The following is an 18,281-nucleotide window of genomic DNA, read 5'->3' on the forward strand; positions in this document are numbered from 1 at the left end:
CCATTCGGTCTGGAAGTTTCCTGCAACAAAGTGGTATTTCTTTAGAGAAACAAAACAAAAAATAAATCCCTATACCCTACAAACTCCATGCACAAACACACCTGCCTAAGCTACATACTTCACATGTTCCTGACATTTAGCCAGGGTCTTCAGTACCCAAGTTTTAAATGCAGCTGCTGAGCTCCGGCACAAACCACACTGCAGGCGTAGTTCTGTAGGGTCAGCCTCACTTTTCCTTCCAGCAACAGGATACAAAGGGCAGCCAAGAACGGGTGTTCCAGAGTAACTCCACTAACGTGCAGTTTCTTGTTGTTCACAGAGACAGACACAAAAATTGCTACCAAGATACAGAAGTTGCTACATAAAGTGCAGTTCTTAACCAGTTTTGTTGAAGCAAACACTTACCAAATAATAAAGGAATGAGAGGTTTGTTGCAGCTGCACTCTTTACTCTGCTATCCTTTTTTTCGAACATTTTTAAAGTCTCCAGTGCCTAGAAGTAATTTGTAAATATCTTATTTCCCACTGAAGCAAACCGTTACCAAAATATTTTCAGAAAGCATTGATAAAACTTCCCAGTTACAAACAGCTAAAACTAATTCTATGATTCTATGATTCTAATAATTCATATTTTCACACACACGGTAATTACTAAGAGCTTGTAACACACCCTTGTAAGCATGTACATACAGAAATATATCAATATTATAGATAATATTAATCTTGGTCACAAAACTTCAATAGTATTGGCTATTTATTACTGCTTCAAAATTAAGATTACGTATTCTACCTAAAGTACACAGATATCTCACAATTCTATACTTACAAAACACAAGTTCATATCATTTGCTTTTAATCTAGCCAACCAATTAAAATTCTCATACCTATTTTTGCATTTCTTTAAGTAAAGATGAAAGGATTGACATTGAAACTTTTACCAAAAAGCTAAAAAAGTACACAGTGCATAAAAAAACCAACAAGACTAGGATTGGATTTCAGCTTGCACTTGTTTTGTGTAATAAGATGATGACACCTGTGTAAGTTTAGGAAGTACTAAAATACAAAAACTGAAGCCAGAAGATTTTTTTTCATGTTTGGTTTGGGTTAGAAGGGACCTGAAAGATCACCCAGTTCTAACCCCCTGCAATGGGCAGGGACACCTCCCACTGGATCAGGTAGCTCAAAGCTTCATCCAACCTGGCCTTGAACACCTTTAGGGATGAGGCAGCCACGGTTTCTCTGGTCAACCTGTGCCAGTGCCTCCAACTTCAAAATAAAGAATTTTATGGACATTAAACACACAAATGTATAGCTAGTAAACTATTAAAGAAAGTTTGAAATAAAGGGCACCTTTTTTCCACCCATTTGACTATGTGATAACATTGCAACAGTAGACTAAATTGTTAAGCCAATCTGGCGTCTTTACACTAAATATTTATATTAACTACAAAAGCTGTTAGAATATCACAGTGATCCCAGTTCTGCCATCTACAACAACACAGATGTGGCAATCTCAGTTTAGCCATCAACATTAGCAAATCAAAAGTTTCCTTATTCCTTCACATGAAACCTATCAGCTGCTGTTTACATATCAAAGTGAATGCATGACGCTGCATGTGGAATGCCAAAACAAACATCAAGGAAACAAATTTTAATTAACTGTCATACATACTGTTTTACAGTTACTTTAGACAAAAAACATGACTGTACTTATGATGCGTAAATGACAAAGTTTATAGAGCTAGATGCCCTTCATTGATTTAGTCAACTACCTTCCACCTAAGAACTACGAACTACCAAAGATCGTAATATTCTCCTCCTAACAGAAAATTTTCTACAGAAACAATCCAATTTCAATTAAGAAAAGCACTTCAAAAGTTAGGACTCAGATTTTGTGGTCCCTGAAATGTAAGACTTTATGATAGTTTTAAACTTTTATATATATTTGTGACTTCCTTCCAAGAGGGAATGGTCCCACAGATGTACAAATGTAACATTACTATATGTGAGATGCTCTACTCTTAAGCAAAGACTTGCTTGATCAAGTAGAAGCTGTCCCTTTCTTACAATCCAATTAATGTTTAGTGAGCTTGGAGCTACATAGTTCAAAGCCGTTCCTCTGAAAAGCCATTTCCCACTGTAGCCGATCTGTTTACCTTCACTTTTACTGCTAAATGGCACCTTTGACAATAAAGTCAAAGTGGGACTAACCTCTTTTTTACACACAATAAAAAGTTAATATGACTCTGAAACCTGTTAACTTACTGGTAAATTATGTTGCAGGTCTCTTGAACCATTTCAGCCCTATTACAAGCCCTAGGATGAAAATCCATAGCAATACTCTTGTCCTTGCAAAGCAGAAATGCTCTCATGGTACCAGCTAAATGTATATAGTTCTAAATAACTTTTAACTTTTTAATCCAAACAATTACTTAAATTGTCCAAATTATTCTTTGTGACATGTTTCCAATGTACCTAAATTATTTGCTTATAGAAGTTAAACTTGCAGAATCACTGAGACTGGAAGAGACCTCAATGATCAAGTCCAACCATCAGCCCAACACCACCGTGCCTAGTAAACGATGTCCTGAAGCACCACATCTACACACTTTTTTATCACCTCCAGGGATGATGACTCCACCACTTCCCTGGACAGCCTGTTTCAATGCTTCACCACTCTTTCAGAAAGATAATTTTTCCTAATATCCAACCTAATCTTTAAAGCAGCTTGTTTGACCCCAGCAGAGTCTGCCAGAGACATTAAGGAGTTGCACAGCTAACCTACAGAATTTTGGTTTTAATTTAAATTTCAAAGATTTTCTTCAAAATTAAGAAAACATTCAAAATCTCTAATACACAACCCCCCTCATTAATACAATCTAGACATACTATGGTAATTTCCACTCTGAGTTTTATTTTTACTAGGACTGTTTTAAAATAACATATTCATTATGATGAGCACAGAGTTTAGCCCCTCATAGTTACAGCAGAAATCTATTTCAGTTCTTCTTTTTTGAAACATAATAAAATGCTCAGCCTTGAAACTGAGCATTTAAAGAGTTTCCATTCTGGTTCTCAGCCAAAGGTGTGTTGAGCAGGTGGTGGGTTAGTAAGTATATGAACAACAGACAGACAGGATGAATATAACTGGAAGATGCAATTTGTCAGAATAAATAAAAAGACTCTCTGCAATCTTGGATGTTCTGCAGTCCGACTCTACTATGAAGTAGTGCCAGTGCAGGCACATAATCAAAATAAAAAGAGCATCTCCACTTAACTCTTAATTTCCAGCACCATTCCTTCTCCCCCATTGGAGTACTTCACAAAAACATCACAACCAACCTCTGGATATCATTTTACCTCCGAGAATTGATTTTTTTTTAACCCATATTGGATACTAACTGGAAATTGCGAAAAAAAAATATCACGACTATAGAAAATTCTTGAGATCACGTGAATGACTACCTACCTGTAACACTCTCACCCTCCAAAAGCTACTAGAATTGCCCAAAGTTTTCCAAACTCTCAAACTGCTTCCTGATGTCAGAAAAGCTGTCAGACATGCAGTATAATAAAGCATTAACTCTCTTGCTAGATCTACAGGGAAGGAGAAGAGCACAGGATAGGAGAAGCAAAAGCTGCTCAGGAAACCAGAAAAGATTAAAGACGAGAAGGAAAAATGGGCTAGAATTAAGCACATGGCCCTGTGTGCATCTCTCCAAGCTACGGGAAGACGAAGGACCTTAGAAGATGACAGAAGTATTCACTTTCTCTCATACTTCTTGCCACTCATGCACACCTAGGGGTTGCTATATTCCTTCTTATTCAGCATTTCTATCATTGAATGTACCAAACAGTGCATGTTAGAAGGAAGTTGAGCAAACCCTGTCAGATATTCAAACAGCAAAATCCTGTCAGAACCTTCAAGGACAGGTTGGATGGGGCCTTGAGCAGCCTGACCAAGTGTGAGGTGCCCCTGCCCATGGCAGGGGGGTTGGAACTGGATGATCTTTAAGGTCTCTTCCAACCCAAACCATTCTATGATTATCTGAGTTTCCTTTTGTTCAGATGAAGCTGTTTTCCAGCTGTTGACATTTCAAACCAAACATTTTTCACAGGCAAAGAAAGTGACACATGACAATTTCGATGAAAACCAGGTATTATAAATTGTCCCACAACCTCTAAAATCTGTTGAAGAGCAAAGAAATGCATTTTTCTTAAAATAAAACATAAGAAAGCTGCACATTCACTTGCATAATATCAAAACCTTAACCGTGATAAGTTGTAGTATTAATTTATACACCTACACTGGCAATTTATATGCCTATAAAAGCAAAGCTACATTTAACTGCCTGCTGTAGTTATTAGCAAGAGATTGGTGATGATTTCTACCAAGAAGGCAGTTAGGTATAAAATTCATAAAATCATCTAACTATTGACTGGATGGCCAATTGCAGAAAGAGATTATAGCTACATAAACACACATAAATAATTTCAACATTACCAAAACTTACTTCACATGTGTATTTAAAAATACAACAAAACAATGAAAAGGGAACATGTAATAATATGCGTGATAAAAAATGTAAAATCACAAAGATTTTGCTAGATGTATCTTCTGAACTTCTGCTATTTAATGAATTTTGAGCAATGAGCTACACTTTTACTTGCATGTACCAATCCTGTGTATTTTCTATGAACTTTAAGCCCACTGTGGCTTAAACTCCTGTATCATCTTTTCAGGAACCCTAGCCCTCTACGCCCTCCAGATAAGGATAAGACATAAGAGATGCAGAACTGACCAAGATCCTGAGAAATTTCTTAAATTAATTTCAGTTTGTATTTGAATGGAAGGATTGGAGGGCAGACTAAAATTCAAGGTCAGATTATAGCATTTTAGGGAATGCACAGGGAACAGTCAGAACACCAGAGCAAACAATAATGACACATACAAAGTGTATCTGCCTATATTTTTGTACTATAGTCAACCTAACTGAGAGAGAGAGATCCAGCTCATACTAATGAAAACACCTCCATGTTGATTAGCAGTTAGCAACATGGTTTCTAAGCCTTTTTGACTGTACTGACCACAGTTCTATTAACTGTAATAACAGCTTAGACACATAGCAAACTTAACTAAGTTTAGGTGGTTTAAATTTGAAGTGAACTTCATTTGCTGTAACTTCTGCGACAAAAATCTCATTTACATAAAACTATCTCTTTCAGTGTTTTTATAAAGTTATTTTACTAAGCAGCATCAATATAAATATAATATTTGCATAAATAATTCTTTCCCTTGCTGAAAAATATACTGTGGCTAAGAAAGATATCTTTGCCAATAGAATTAGCAAGTAGTAATGGAGACATTTACTATACCTGGTTAAATTCCTGCTGCCTCAAGTACATAGTGGCTTTATTTATTTCTAGGTCATTGGCTAACTCTACATAGTGGGAAGCTTTTACTACTTCAACACACCTGCAACATAAAGAAAGCCATAAAGATAAATAAAATGCTTCTGCGTAAATGTCATTAAGTTATATACTTTTGCAGCCAATTCACTTTCCAAAATGTGTTGTCTTTACACAGGAAAAAAAGCACTTTGATTAAAAATATTTGAAAAACCATTTTATTCCCATAACTTACCTTAATAATAGTATCTCTGCTCTTATTCTTTTTTTTAGTCAGCTGCCTAAATATCACGTTATATTCCATCACTGAGTGATATCTCATGTCAGATATTGTTTTTCAAACCACTTGCTTTGGATATGTTCTATCAGCTGATTTTTCAAGCCTGATCTCCTGTTACATGTACTACCAAACCCATAAACCAACTTAGTGAGCAAAATCTGCACTCCAGATTGTATCCCTGAGCTACATAACAATAAAGTCATAATAATAAGTGTATTTCTGATCAGCCTACAGTCACTTTTGGCTTACAGTCTTCTGCAAAATAAGGGCAGGACTGAGCACAGCAGACAGTTCAGATGTTCATTCGCAGACATCATCTTCCAGGGTTTGATGTGATGTAAAACTGCCTAATCATTTGAAGTGAGACTTCTACTTATTGTATGCATATACTGTTCTCTTAAGCTGTCTGGAAGTAAGCAGGCTGAACAAACAACTTTTTGAGATGCTTCTTTCATCCCCTCCACTTTTTCTAACAGGTGGAATGTTTTGTTCTTTTCTTCTAATAGTTGACCCTAATTTGTCAACAAAAGTTTAATTTAGCAGACTGCTTGTTGCTTTTACTGGGTTGGCACAGATGGGAAGTGTCTATATAAAGTACAAAAATAGTTTTGATGTTGGAGAAAAAGTATATTGAAAATAACAACAATTTCTGCAAAGACATCAGTAATAAAGGGTCAAAAACCAGTTTTCAACTGCTACTGTTAACCATAAAACACAATGAGATCCAACTATCCAGCTGTTCCTTATGGAATATGACAGAATAGTCCCAAGAGTGTGACACATTTTAAGTAAGAAGTTATGAAATCCAAAGATTCTTTGTCCTCTCTTTATTCCTAGAAACAAAATTAATTACATTAAAAGCATGCTTGATACTCAACGGACTCACAGCAAAGTGTGATATTTGGAAAACCAAGCTGAAACTGGTGGTTACACTTTCTCACTGGGTTTGAATACCTCAGCTTAGAAGAAGAGCAAATTTATCCCGATATACACAAAACAATCCCACACATCTCAACAAAAATTGTTTGGTTAGCCAGAACAAATATATGTATTTTACTTTGTGACACTTATATTGTCGATAGCACTAAGAAAACTGAATATCTGATAACCTTTTCCAGTTTTCTTGAAGAAAACCACAAGATACAGAGCAGACGAATCTGACTCTCTCATGCTAACAACTGATAAAACACAAGCTGATTTTCATAAATAGTGTTAAAGTTCTGGTAAGTCTGAATGGCAAAAATAGGGAAATTATAGGACTATAAAGATTATTAAAACATCAAACACCACCTTGTGGACTTTAGCAGACTAAACATGCCTGTGTGAGAGATTATTTCATGTTAGTATAAACATCTTTATTAGTAAATTATAATTATAGGACCTACAAAACTTGAATATAATCATAACTGGCCAAAAAACCCAAACAAGCAAAGGAAAGTTATTTTTTTCCCATCAAACTCCATTCACTTACCAAACACCAGGCATATCTGTTAGTAATGTTGCAGCTGCAGACACTCAACATTCATGTACATGTTATTTTTTCCAATAAAGTTATTAAAAGTAGTAACAATGTAAGTCCTTATAATAGAAAACCTAAAACTAGTTGAAAAAAATTTTTAAAAGTTATACTAATAATTTTTAAACTGTCGTTAAACCAAAATAAAATAGACACAATTCCTATAAAGGGAAAACTATTCCATCGTAGAAATCATCACAGAAAGCAAAAGCTAGGCTGTATATTGATAAGTTAAGTGGATAGAAAAATAAAAATGGTAAACAGTATCAGCATCCTATCACTGCATATAATTGTGTAAATGTTTAAGAAACAGTAGATCAAATTTACATTCATAAATATTACACTTACAAATGAAACACAAACAAATGTTTCTAATACTGTTTAGATTCCAGTGTTTTATATCATGACTTCATAAAGTAACAAAAACATCTTAGGCACCTCAAATTCTCCTTATGCTACCTTCAAACTTTAAGTAAAGAGCTGCAATCCTTGCCTTCTGAGAATTTTAAAGTTCTTGAATTTTCAAATCCAATTGAAATTTAAGAAGCAGGTTTTGTGCTAATATAGAACAGCTCAAAATGTATAACTAACAGCTGAGTGTTGATGATACAATGAAATTTATTTTTAACAGAGATTTGATTCTTATCCTTTCTTTTGTTTTTCTCCAGGGCGTTATGGAGGCAAACTGAAAATAGCCTGGACACTACGTTTGGGATGTGCAACAAACTGTTTCCCAGGTTGTTTAAGTTTGTGAAGCTGGTTTCATAACCAGCACGAGAGATTGTCATATAGTTTAAACAATAAGAAGCTCTGCTTGGTTCTTACCAGTCATAGCCCACTGCAAAAGACGTCTCAATTGCTGGTGCGATGAGTTTAGCAGCTGTCATGATGTATTCCTCTGCCATGGATTTTCTAAGGGAAAAAACCAACACACAAACATGTAACCATTTTAAAAACACATATACAAAAAATAAACAAACCATATCTCTCCTGCACTCAAGACGATCTTGGAAGTCAGCCTAACCAGTCCCCTCCTACTGCTACTGCCCTGTATCTTGATAAAGCTCTCAGTTTTCTATGTTTCATTTCACTGCAGAGTGTAAATGTATTTCGGAAAAAAAATAATGCTGCAAATTTTGAGCAGTGTAACCTTTAGCATTTGGGGTAGATATTCTATTCCAGTGCAGTACACTAAACTGAGTGATCCAACCGGTTCTTCCAAGCGCGTTCTTTCCCAAGAATTCTAAGAACATGTTTACAACAACAGCTGTAGCCACATGAGAAGATTGATAATACTTTCCGAAGCTAAAATCCACGGCACCACAGCCTAGAAAGAATAGACTCCACCATTACCTCTCATGTTCTATTTGTCTTAAGCTGTCATTTTTAATGGCTTCAATCAGTAGATTTGTATGTGGATCATCCTGAAAGGGGACAAAACAACTGCAAATTACGCCAGTATAAATGCACGATCGTTATTTTATAGACAACATGACTGTAAACATAAACTAATGCCAACTACATAGCCTATAATGTCAGTTTTTTACTTTTAACATTTCACAAGGCTAACTTCAGTTTAAAACAGTTTTCAAAGTACAAAGTCTGAAATTTGGCATTACAACTATTTTAATCCTGTTCTTCTGCTCATGTCTGTGGTCATAGCCTGCATTAGGGTTGTTAATGGGTGTAGTTAATATGTGTATCAGACAGGGAAGGCTGCAAATCACAGCGAGAATATTCACATACTTAAAAATAAGATCATGCTTAAGCATTTGCTGAACTGTAGTGGTATTCAGCAGATGACTATTCATGCTGTCATCTCATTACAATAACTCACATGATCATCTTGTGGTTTCTATCACACACCTCCGTTGATTCGAAAAGAACAAATGCAGGTATGTTAGGTAGCCACCCCTTCCTCATTTATTTGAATAGCTAACAGATTTATACAAAATAAAGACCAGAAAGAAACTTTATGACCTTTCTTCTGATCACCTTGTAACAAAATACAGAAATTGGAATGACTGTTAAAACTATAGCATGCCTATCCTTAGAAAGAACTACAGTCTAAAGCTTTTCTTCCGATGAATGATTATGTACTCTTCAATTAATTCAAGTGTTTAATGACCCTTACTGTTACACAATTTCTAACACGAGAAATTATATCTTAATTCTATACTAAAAAGCTATATTAGAAATTATAAGCATATTTATCAATAAATATAAAAAGATATATGCTTCCTGTACTAGTATTTGCTTATGTGAGGTTAGTAGGAAGCAATTGCTACTCTTGATTTGCACACAGTTTGAAGACTAATTAATCTGTGATCTTTAGAACTGAAAACGGAAGCTTTGCAGCACTAAAAAAAGATTGTGAAAAGACTATGGAAGGCTTGCCTTGATCTTTCTATAGAGAATCTTTGTAAGAGCTATCAAAAAAGCTATCAATTACTTTTTCCTGTCTTTAGTATCATGCGCTGCAGCACAAGGAAGTCTTCTTTACAAAGTCTAATAAACTAAAACAAGCAGTGATAAACTTTACCAAAACTTTCTTTTGTAAATTAACACTACAATATTATAAACTTTATTAGCAGTCATTTGAGATAACTTGCATTAATTCACTTATTACTTTGCTCCTTTTATCTTATATTTTATATTTTATATACATAAAGGAGGCAAAGCAGTAGGTCAGCTACATAAGCAAGCCCAGACAAATTTCAACAAAATTGTTATGAACACAATCGTGTGGTGTGGATTTTATGTACATCGTATCTTTTGAAGAAAAAAGGACTTGAATGTTCCCAACTTTACATTTCTGAGCAGCACTGCCACACTAAGTTCATACTGGTAAAAAAAATAATTTACTTTAGATACATAACTACACACAGATTTACACATTCAGTATAGTCCAAGCATTTTATGTTTCTCTTTTCTCTTGATTTACCATGTGAATACATAACTTATTTTGTTCAAACTTACATTTGATGAAATGTATTTGTCATCATAATCCACTTCCAAGGGGACCGCAATCAGTTTTTGGAAGGCTTTTTTCATTTGCTCACCATTTCCAATAGCAAAATAACATAGGATCAAGTTGAAGCCTGCCTTCAAGTTTGGGGAGGTGCTCATTATATGTTCAAATGATGAAATGGCATCAGCATATTGGCCAGTTTTAATAAATGCAACTCCGATATTCTGCATTATTTTAATCCTAAGTATAGAAATAAGGATTAGAATCTATTTTTAACTATCAAACCACATTGCATCCAAAACTTGGATTTCAGAACCGTGCCAAGTAGTAGAAACTCACCTCATCTCTTTGTGGGCACTAGGTATCTGGTCTAGAGCCATACGGTAGAATTTGATAGCTTTGGAATAGTTTCGTTGCTTTAAATATATATTTCCCATATTCACCTTCAGTCTGCCTGTCAAAAGAAGTCAATGAGTTGCAGCCTTTTAAAGCACAGTTATAACATTTTAAAATTATTTCAAAGTGACAGAGTAGAACAACTACTTAACACACTTGTCATTACAGTGTAGCAGTGGCCCTCTAAAAAGGCACTGCACAAAACAGCCTTCTGTGAATTTTCACGAAATAGTAATGAAATGTAGAAAAAAAATATGAACGTAAGATGTTTTCTGATTTTGACTGTCCAAATACGCATCTCTCAGAAAAGAAGAATGAAAAAGCCTCAAAGATGTGCAAAATACTTCAGAAGAGGAAAGCTGAGTCAAAAGAGAAAAAAAATCAGTATTAAAGCAGACAAGACAGCGCATGCTGCATAAGAAAATTATATATCTGGCTTTCTGTTTAGTTTAATCTATAAAAAGAAAAGACATTATGAGCTGGGAAGTCAAATCGCATTAAGACAGAGATTATGAGTATCTACCATTCACTCTGATCAGCAGACAGGAGGGCTGAGGTCTCCATCAGTAAACACCACGCGGATCAAGTACTTATTTTGAATGCCTGACTACCAGTTTTAATCCACTTCGGAATGTAACCTACCTCCATTGCTAAATATCTTATCCTTCACTATAACTTGGTAAATATTCAGTGCTTCGGCATACATTTCGTTAGCAGCATACTGACTGGCCAGATTGAAAAGAACCTATAGAAGAAACTGAATTATAGGTAAAAGAAAAAAAACTTTGTTCTTTCAACAATAAAACCTGAATTCATAACTGACCATTCCAAATTAATTTGCTTTCGAAGTATTGGTTTTACCAGTTTCATGCCTCCCATCTTTAATGCTCCTTTGTTCTTGTACATTGACACAGAGAAAAGAAGTTTCAATTCTACTTATTCTAGGTAATTATTTTATTTTTGTACTTAAATAATCACAATTAAAATTTACCCTAAGTGGACCTCAGACCTAACTAAGCACAATGTTGTAATTCAGGAGTATTAATAAACATTCATACAAGATAATTCTCAGAAACCGTGCATAAATTCTGACTCAAAAAATGTGGAAAACTGTCCTACTACCTGCAGACACTCAGTTTATGAAGAGAGAATTTTTCCAAACTGCTATTTCAAAACTCAGGTTCTGCTGGTGTCAGGTAAAACACCTCCACTTTTTTTTCCCCAGCTCTCCTCTGACCTTCACCTTAAAGTAAATTACCAGGTCTGCCTAACTCAATGTATTCATTGTTAATAATTTTCTCTACAGCACTACCTGGAGTACAACTTTAAATTCCCCTGAAGTATTTTTATGTATGTTGTACATACATACATTAATATATGTGTATAAATATACATTCTTCTTTTAAAAGAAGTGTGCTATTAACTTGAAAACCAGAATATAAATCTGCTTTAAGATTAAGGAATAGTAACGTATCCTATTTCATGTAATACAATGGCTGTCATTTTATGGTTCAAGTTAAAGGCAGTCTCTGATCTCTCCTGTTTTCTTCTCTTGGCGTGCTACATTTTCTAGGCTATTTATTTTTGAAGTACAGGGTTTACATCCGGTATATTTTTATATGAATGTTTTGTACATAAGTATGTAGCTGGAATATATGGGCACCCTTCACTTGATATTGACTATGTTATTTCTCTGGTACTTGAGACTGCAAAGGAACAGACTCAGTGATATAAATGGATCTTTGCAATCCAACGCTGTTTCTAACTTCAAGGAGTCATTCACCTTTCACTCACCGAAGATTTCTAAGCACTTACTGAGTAAGTGAGTTCTGAGTTGAAGTTTTCTGGGGTAGCAGTTTGTTCACGTTGTCTCACCAATACTCTTTCCTTCCTTCCAGCCTCTTTTGCTTTTTCAAGAGCCTTAAATAAATAATTAGAATTTAGCAATGCCTTGAATATTACTAATTATTATTTTGACAATCTTCTTCAGATCGGTGTCAAGACCCTTCGTGCAAGGAATGCTACAGGTCAAGACAATCAATGTTCAATCTCATCTTAATTTGAGGGTCCATGAATCACTGGAATTGTTACACCAGCTGGAGAAAGGTATGTACCAGGCCTTTTGACCAGAGAAACAAGAATGCATTCAGACAGCTGAGACAGCTCTTTTCTCAAAAGCAATAGATACAATGCTTATTTGTAGTTAGCAAGAAGATATGTGATGTTACCCATCCTGAAAGACAGTCCTCAAGACAATTGAAATCTTCCAGTAATATCTAAAAGGGTAAAGGTTCTATTCTATATTTGAAAACATTTACACTACAGGAGACAAAAACATTGACAAAAGTAGATTCTCACTGTACTAGTTCCACAAACCTCAAACCAAGTATGTTTCTTAACTAAACGCTAGATGTTTCTCTACAATCAGAGGGCAGATCCTGCCACTGTAAGATGAAATATCTCATGTACAAGAGGCCTGAAACATGCAGCTAAAGGCTTACTACTTAAGACATCTGCCATATACAGATGAGATCACAGAATCGTTTGATTGGAAAATACCTTTGAGATCATTGAGTCCAATAATATCTGTCCAATACCATATCCTGAGCACTTCATCTTTTAAATACCTCCAGAGATGATGACTTAACCACCTCCCTGGGCAGCCTGTGCCAGCGCCTGATAACCCTTTTGGTGAAGAAATTTTTCCTGATGTCTAATCTGAACCTCCCCTGGTGCAACTGGAGGCCATTTTCTCTTGTCTTATTGCCTGTCACTTGGGAGAAGAGACCAGCACCCACCTCACTACAACCTCCTTTCAGGTAAAGGTAACATACATAGTCTGACAGGAAGCATGACATACGCACACAATATCACCTTGCATAAAAGAGCTAATGAGGCCTTCGCTATGTATGGAAAGCACTGAACAGTATGAAGTCCCTTCAAGAAGAAAGCCCTCACTGTCACTGGGTCCCCTGTGGCTCCTGAGAGCTGAATCCATTCTAGACCTCAACGCAAAGACAACTTCTGAACAAAGACGACCTATTAAAAGATGGACTGCATGCTGCTTCTTAACAGATCCAAACTGCAGCTAACACTACCCCTACATTAAGACAGCTGAGGTAAGATTAAATGATGTTGTACCTACCACATTTCACAAGACCTAAAGAGACATTTGAAATTGTCTGAATCGCACTGCGGATAGAAAAATATTCTTTTGTATCAGACAAAAAGACAACACTTATTAAAAGCACTAACTTGTCCAAACAGCTTGAACTTACTAATTACATCCATACTAGATGTAAATAAATTGGGATAGAGCCTGTTATTTACCACTAACTGGCACAACATTGCCTTCTTACCCTCTAAAATGGATCAAAAAGAGTCAAACTGCCTACTGGAAACAGCTCTTTATCCACAGTTATTTCCAGGGATGGAGCAGCCACAACTTCCCTGGGCAACCTGTGCCAGTGTCTCACCACCCTCATGGTGAAGAAATTCTTCCTAATATCTAGTCTAAATCTGCTCCTCTCCAGTTTATACCCATTGCCCCTTGTCCTATCACTACAAGCCTTTGTAAACCGTCCCTCCCCAGCTCTTTTGTAGGCCCCCCTCGGGTACTGGAAGGTTGCTGTAAGATCTCCTCAGAGCTTTCTCTTCTCCAGGCTGAAACTGTTTAGAAAAACGCTAGTTAGCCTGAGCCAAAATCATGCCAACAATTTAAAAATCTATTGATTGATCCACAGGTTCAGACCCTGTGTACAGTGGGCAAAAGTTGTTTTTTTCCCCAATTTCTAGGGTTGGTAAAGACCTTCAAGATCATCAAGCCCGAAAACAAGGAGTTTGCCATTGGTTCCACTGGGGCTCGAACCCAGGACCTTCTGCGTGTAAAGCAGACGTGATAACCACTACACTATGGAACCACCACAAGACACTCTTTGCAATCTCTGCAACACATTTTGGAGCTCTCATTCTCCAAAATATATGAATTTTGATGAAACCAAAGGCCATCTGGCCTAGTATCTCAATCCAATAGTATTAAGCTGCTCAGGAAAGATGCTTTAGCCACTCTTGCATTATAACTATACCTCCTCACAATACAGTCCTACATGAAAAAAATTTTGCAGCTGAGATGACTGAGCAAGAAACATCATCTCTCACAGCTCTAGGGTTTTTTTTTTCTCTTACGGATCAGATGGCAGCAACTTGAGAGGCCGATGGATGAGCATAAAGGAAGTCTACATTCCTAAGAACCCAATGTATCTCATTACTTCTAACAGTCAAGCCCACTCTGCCTCCAGTAGTTTAGGAGCTGGAGCTGGCCAGTCCAGAGCATATGGAATAAAACATAAGGCTGATCCCAAGAAGAAAGTGTTAGAAGCTATTTTGATACTCTGGAACCCAAGGCTAACGTGCTTCATTGCTACTGTCCTAGGAAGAATTCTGGTGTTTGCACTTCAGGGTTTGCTTAGCTTGGAAGGTCACCTTCTTTGAAGGGCTGAAATAAGATGAAATAGTTCATCCTGATGCTACCCCTTACAGTGAAACAAAAGCAATAGTGCCTACCATATTCTATCACTCCAAACAGCCCCTGACATGGAAGGCTGCTGTGGAAGGGGCTTCAGTGAGATAAGAGTCCTGGATGAAAATCACATTATCCAAAAAGCCCAAGCAACATCAGGAAAGTGGAACATCACTCAGACAAGATCTTTATACACTTGAGGATCAAAAGCTGCAAAGATGCCAATCACAAGCCTGGTATTGAAGAAGGGTCGCCCATTCCCATAAAGCCCATAGGTTAGACTGGAAAAATCTGTGCCAGTATTGGTAATGATCAGACCCATTTGAAGAGGCCAATGGAGATCTGGGGAAAGGAGTTTTTGTAACACTGAGATCTTAACAAATAAATACACAAGAACTACAGCTCCAACCTTTTTTTGTAATAAAAGGTATTACTGGATTAGAAGAGTCATAACAAAGTTAAAATTAGGATGATTTTAATAATGTGAAATGTTTGAACTCAAGTCAGTTTTAAATATCTATCTACACAAATTGTTCTTCACATAAAAGCAAAAGTGAAGTGCAATCCAGAAAAATTACCAGTTTCAAGTCTCCACAGCTGTTGGCAATGCAGCTTTCTTCAACCAGTTCATTCACTTTTTTTTCCAGCTGCCTAATCTTCTCTTCTGAACTACAATACAAATGACAATAAAAAGTATTAACACTACTAATGTAACTGCAAACACTAAGCTCTTAGGTGGTATATTTTCAATAACATCACACAGTGATGTATCAATTGTCACAACTAACTGGTTTTCCCACCTAAGAAAATATAATGTGAAATTATGCCCAGAGAAGATCCTGCAAAGGTAATACATTCATATTTTTGAGAACAGGGACCTAAGAAAACATAAATCCTCTTATGAGAGCAAGACACCCATGCAAATTTCATGGACTCGATTTTTTCAGGAGTAGTAATGTGAGAACAAACAGATGGGCTAGTAAAACTTTCAAATGAAACACCTAATGAAATGAAATAGGAATAAAATTTTGATAGGAATGGTTGGACTCAATGATCCAGTGGGTCTCTTCCAACCTGGTTATTCTATGATTCTATGATTCTATGAAATATTGTATTAAGAGCAATTAATTCAATCTGTATTAGCATAGAGAACTTTAAGGGACAGCTTTCACATACAGATTTTAATAAAAAGTCATTATTCATCTAGATTTTTTCCTCAGTTAAATAATCAGATGTTTCAGTAGGATTCCCAATTCCTATGTAGCTATATTTGAGGGATACAAACTTTCGCACTGAAAAGCTCAAAGACTTGTTCTGAGTGAACTCCCCCAATATCCACACCAGCCTGCAAATCTTTCACCACCTCAGTTTTACCTAAGGTCAGAGTGAAGAGGGAAAAACAGCAAGCAAATTATCCCAAGTTCTTCCCAGAGAACTGCATCAATCCTGGTGTTCCTTGCTTGTCACACAATACCCTTAGCTGTTTTTTTCATGCTGTTAATGCTCTGAAATAATTTAATGCAAAACTGAACAAACCTGTCTGAATTTTTCATTTCCAGAGGTGGAGCAGGACCTCTTGCTTGGCCAAGAGGATCAAACAAAGAACCTGCAAAATTAACAGAGTACTGAATATTGTAAAATAACATCTCTCTCTGGCAACTGGGGATTTCTAGAAATCGTACCTCTCACAGCTGCCTTAGTGTAACCTGCAGCCTGCACTGCAGTCATTGGTCGAGCAACCCCATCCTTAAATAAGAAGGAAGACATATTAAAATAACATTCCTAAAAAATGGACTGTGGACACTACAGGCATCAGTTCCGTACTACAAAACCTTTAAATATCAGTTGTTACCAGCTCAGTAAACTGAATACTTTTAAAAATGTTTTTATTTCTCAAATATTATACATCATAACTGTCTATAAAGTAGAGAAGCAAACACTATCAGGAACCTGTGAGTGACAAAGGAACACTGACTACTTTAAGTTTTGTAAGTATTCAGAATACTCAATTTCAAACATCTATTATTTTTAGAGAATTCTTAAGAATTGTTGGTCATACGATCTGTAATGCACTGTAGCTCACTGTCACACTGTTTCAGAACTCAGTTGCCTTTTACATTTCTATTGACAATAAAGAGAATCCTATGAGGTAATGGATCAGAATATTTTACTTGATCTATACCAAAAGAGGCACAAACAAGCTGCAATTTTTTTGTATTTGTAACTCAACAGTCAAAGCTTCCCAACACAAGGATGTCTGACCTCACTCCGTGTCAGCTTATTCAACTTTTCTGTCAGGACACTGAGTGCATTCATTAAACCTCAATGGCCCTGATCAGCCTCACCTGAGGCCTCCAGCCACATGCCCTACACAGAGGTCCAAACTCAACCCTGGTCCCTCAGTGCCTGCCTGAGCTTTATTGGAAAACTACTGGTTTCCAGATCACCCATAGCTATGCCTGAACACAGAGCCCCTTGATCCAGATTTCAACCTGTGGACTGACCTGGACTGATCTTAGTCTTGCCTTGTCGCTAGGGACCTGGCCAGTGATTATTTGCCCCAACCCTCGCCTATGCACCAACTTTTTTGTTGACCTTGGACCTGCCTTGTCACCACGATATTGCCTAACGTTCTGGGCTTTTGGTTGGCTTTTCGGTTGAAAACCAGAATCTACCTCCTTCCTATTTCAATGAAAAAAAAATACTCATTGCATGTCAATAGCGTCAAAAAGCGCTATGCTGGTATTGCTTCTAACCCTATGCTCAAATAAAATACTCATCACAACCCTCATGCCTTCTGATAGCAGTGTTTTCCAAAAAAAGACAAATTTAAATAGTGTAATAATACTGTGTTCAGTTCTGGGCCCCTCACCACAAGAAGGATGTTGAGGCTCTGGAGCGAGTCCAGAGAAGAGCAACAAAGCTGGTGAAGGGGCTGGAGAACAGGCCTTATGAGGAACGGCTGAGAGAGCTGGGGTTGTTTAGCCTGGAGAAGAGGAGGCTGAGGGGTGACCTCATTGCTCTCTACAACTACCTGAAAGGAGGTTGTAGAGAGGAGGGTGCTGGCCTCTTCTCCCAAGTGACAGGGGACAGGACAAGAGGGAATGGCCTCAAGCTCCACCAGGGGAGGTTTAGGCTGGACATCAGGAAAAAATTCTTTACAGAAAGGGTCATTGGGCACTGGAACAGGC

The 18,281-nt window shown here is 36.8% G+C and overlaps 1 protein-coding gene and 1 non-coding gene across 4 annotated transcripts in view; both read right to left on the reverse strand.

The window, feature by feature from the left end:
* IFT88 (intraflagellar transport 88) overlaps window positions 1–18,281 on the reverse strand; it is a 54,186-nt gene that overhangs the window by 29,578 nt on the left and 6,327 nt on the right. For all 3 annotated transcript variants that reach the window (XM_069883494.1, XM_069883496.1, XM_069883497.1), the window contains exons 6-16: window positions 16,773–16,836; window positions 16,627–16,696; window positions 15,669–15,759; window positions 12,387–12,491; window positions 11,214–11,316; window positions 10,515–10,629; window positions 10,184–10,415; window positions 8,558–8,628; window positions 8,030–8,116; window positions 5,376–5,475; window positions 406–492 (exon numbers count right to left, since the gene is read on the reverse strand). In XM_069883494.1, coding sequence (XP_069739595.1) covers window positions 406–492; window positions 5,376–5,475; window positions 8,030–8,116; window positions 8,558–8,628; window positions 10,184–10,415; window positions 10,515–10,629; window positions 11,214–11,316; window positions 12,387–12,491; window positions 15,669–15,759; window positions 16,627–16,696; window positions 16,773–16,836 — 1,125 coding nt within the window. The remainder of the gene's footprint in view (window positions 1–405; window positions 493–5,375; window positions 5,476–8,029; window positions 8,117–8,557; window positions 8,629–10,183; window positions 10,416–10,514; window positions 10,630–11,213; window positions 11,317–12,386; window positions 12,492–15,668; window positions 15,760–16,626; window positions 16,697–16,772; window positions 16,837–18,281) is intronic.
* On the reverse strand, window positions 14,419–14,491 carry TRNAV-UAC (transfer RNA valine (anticodon UAC)). Its single transcript has one exon. It is a non-coding gene; the product is annotated as a tRNA-Val (tRNA).

This window comes from Phaenicophaeus curvirostris, chromosome 1 (assembly GCF_032191515.1).
Source record: "Phaenicophaeus curvirostris isolate KB17595 chromosome 1, BPBGC_Pcur_1.0, whole genome shotgun sequence".
Lineage (NCBI taxonomy): Eukaryota > Metazoa > Chordata > Aves > Cuculiformes > Cuculidae > Phaenicophaeus > Phaenicophaeus curvirostris.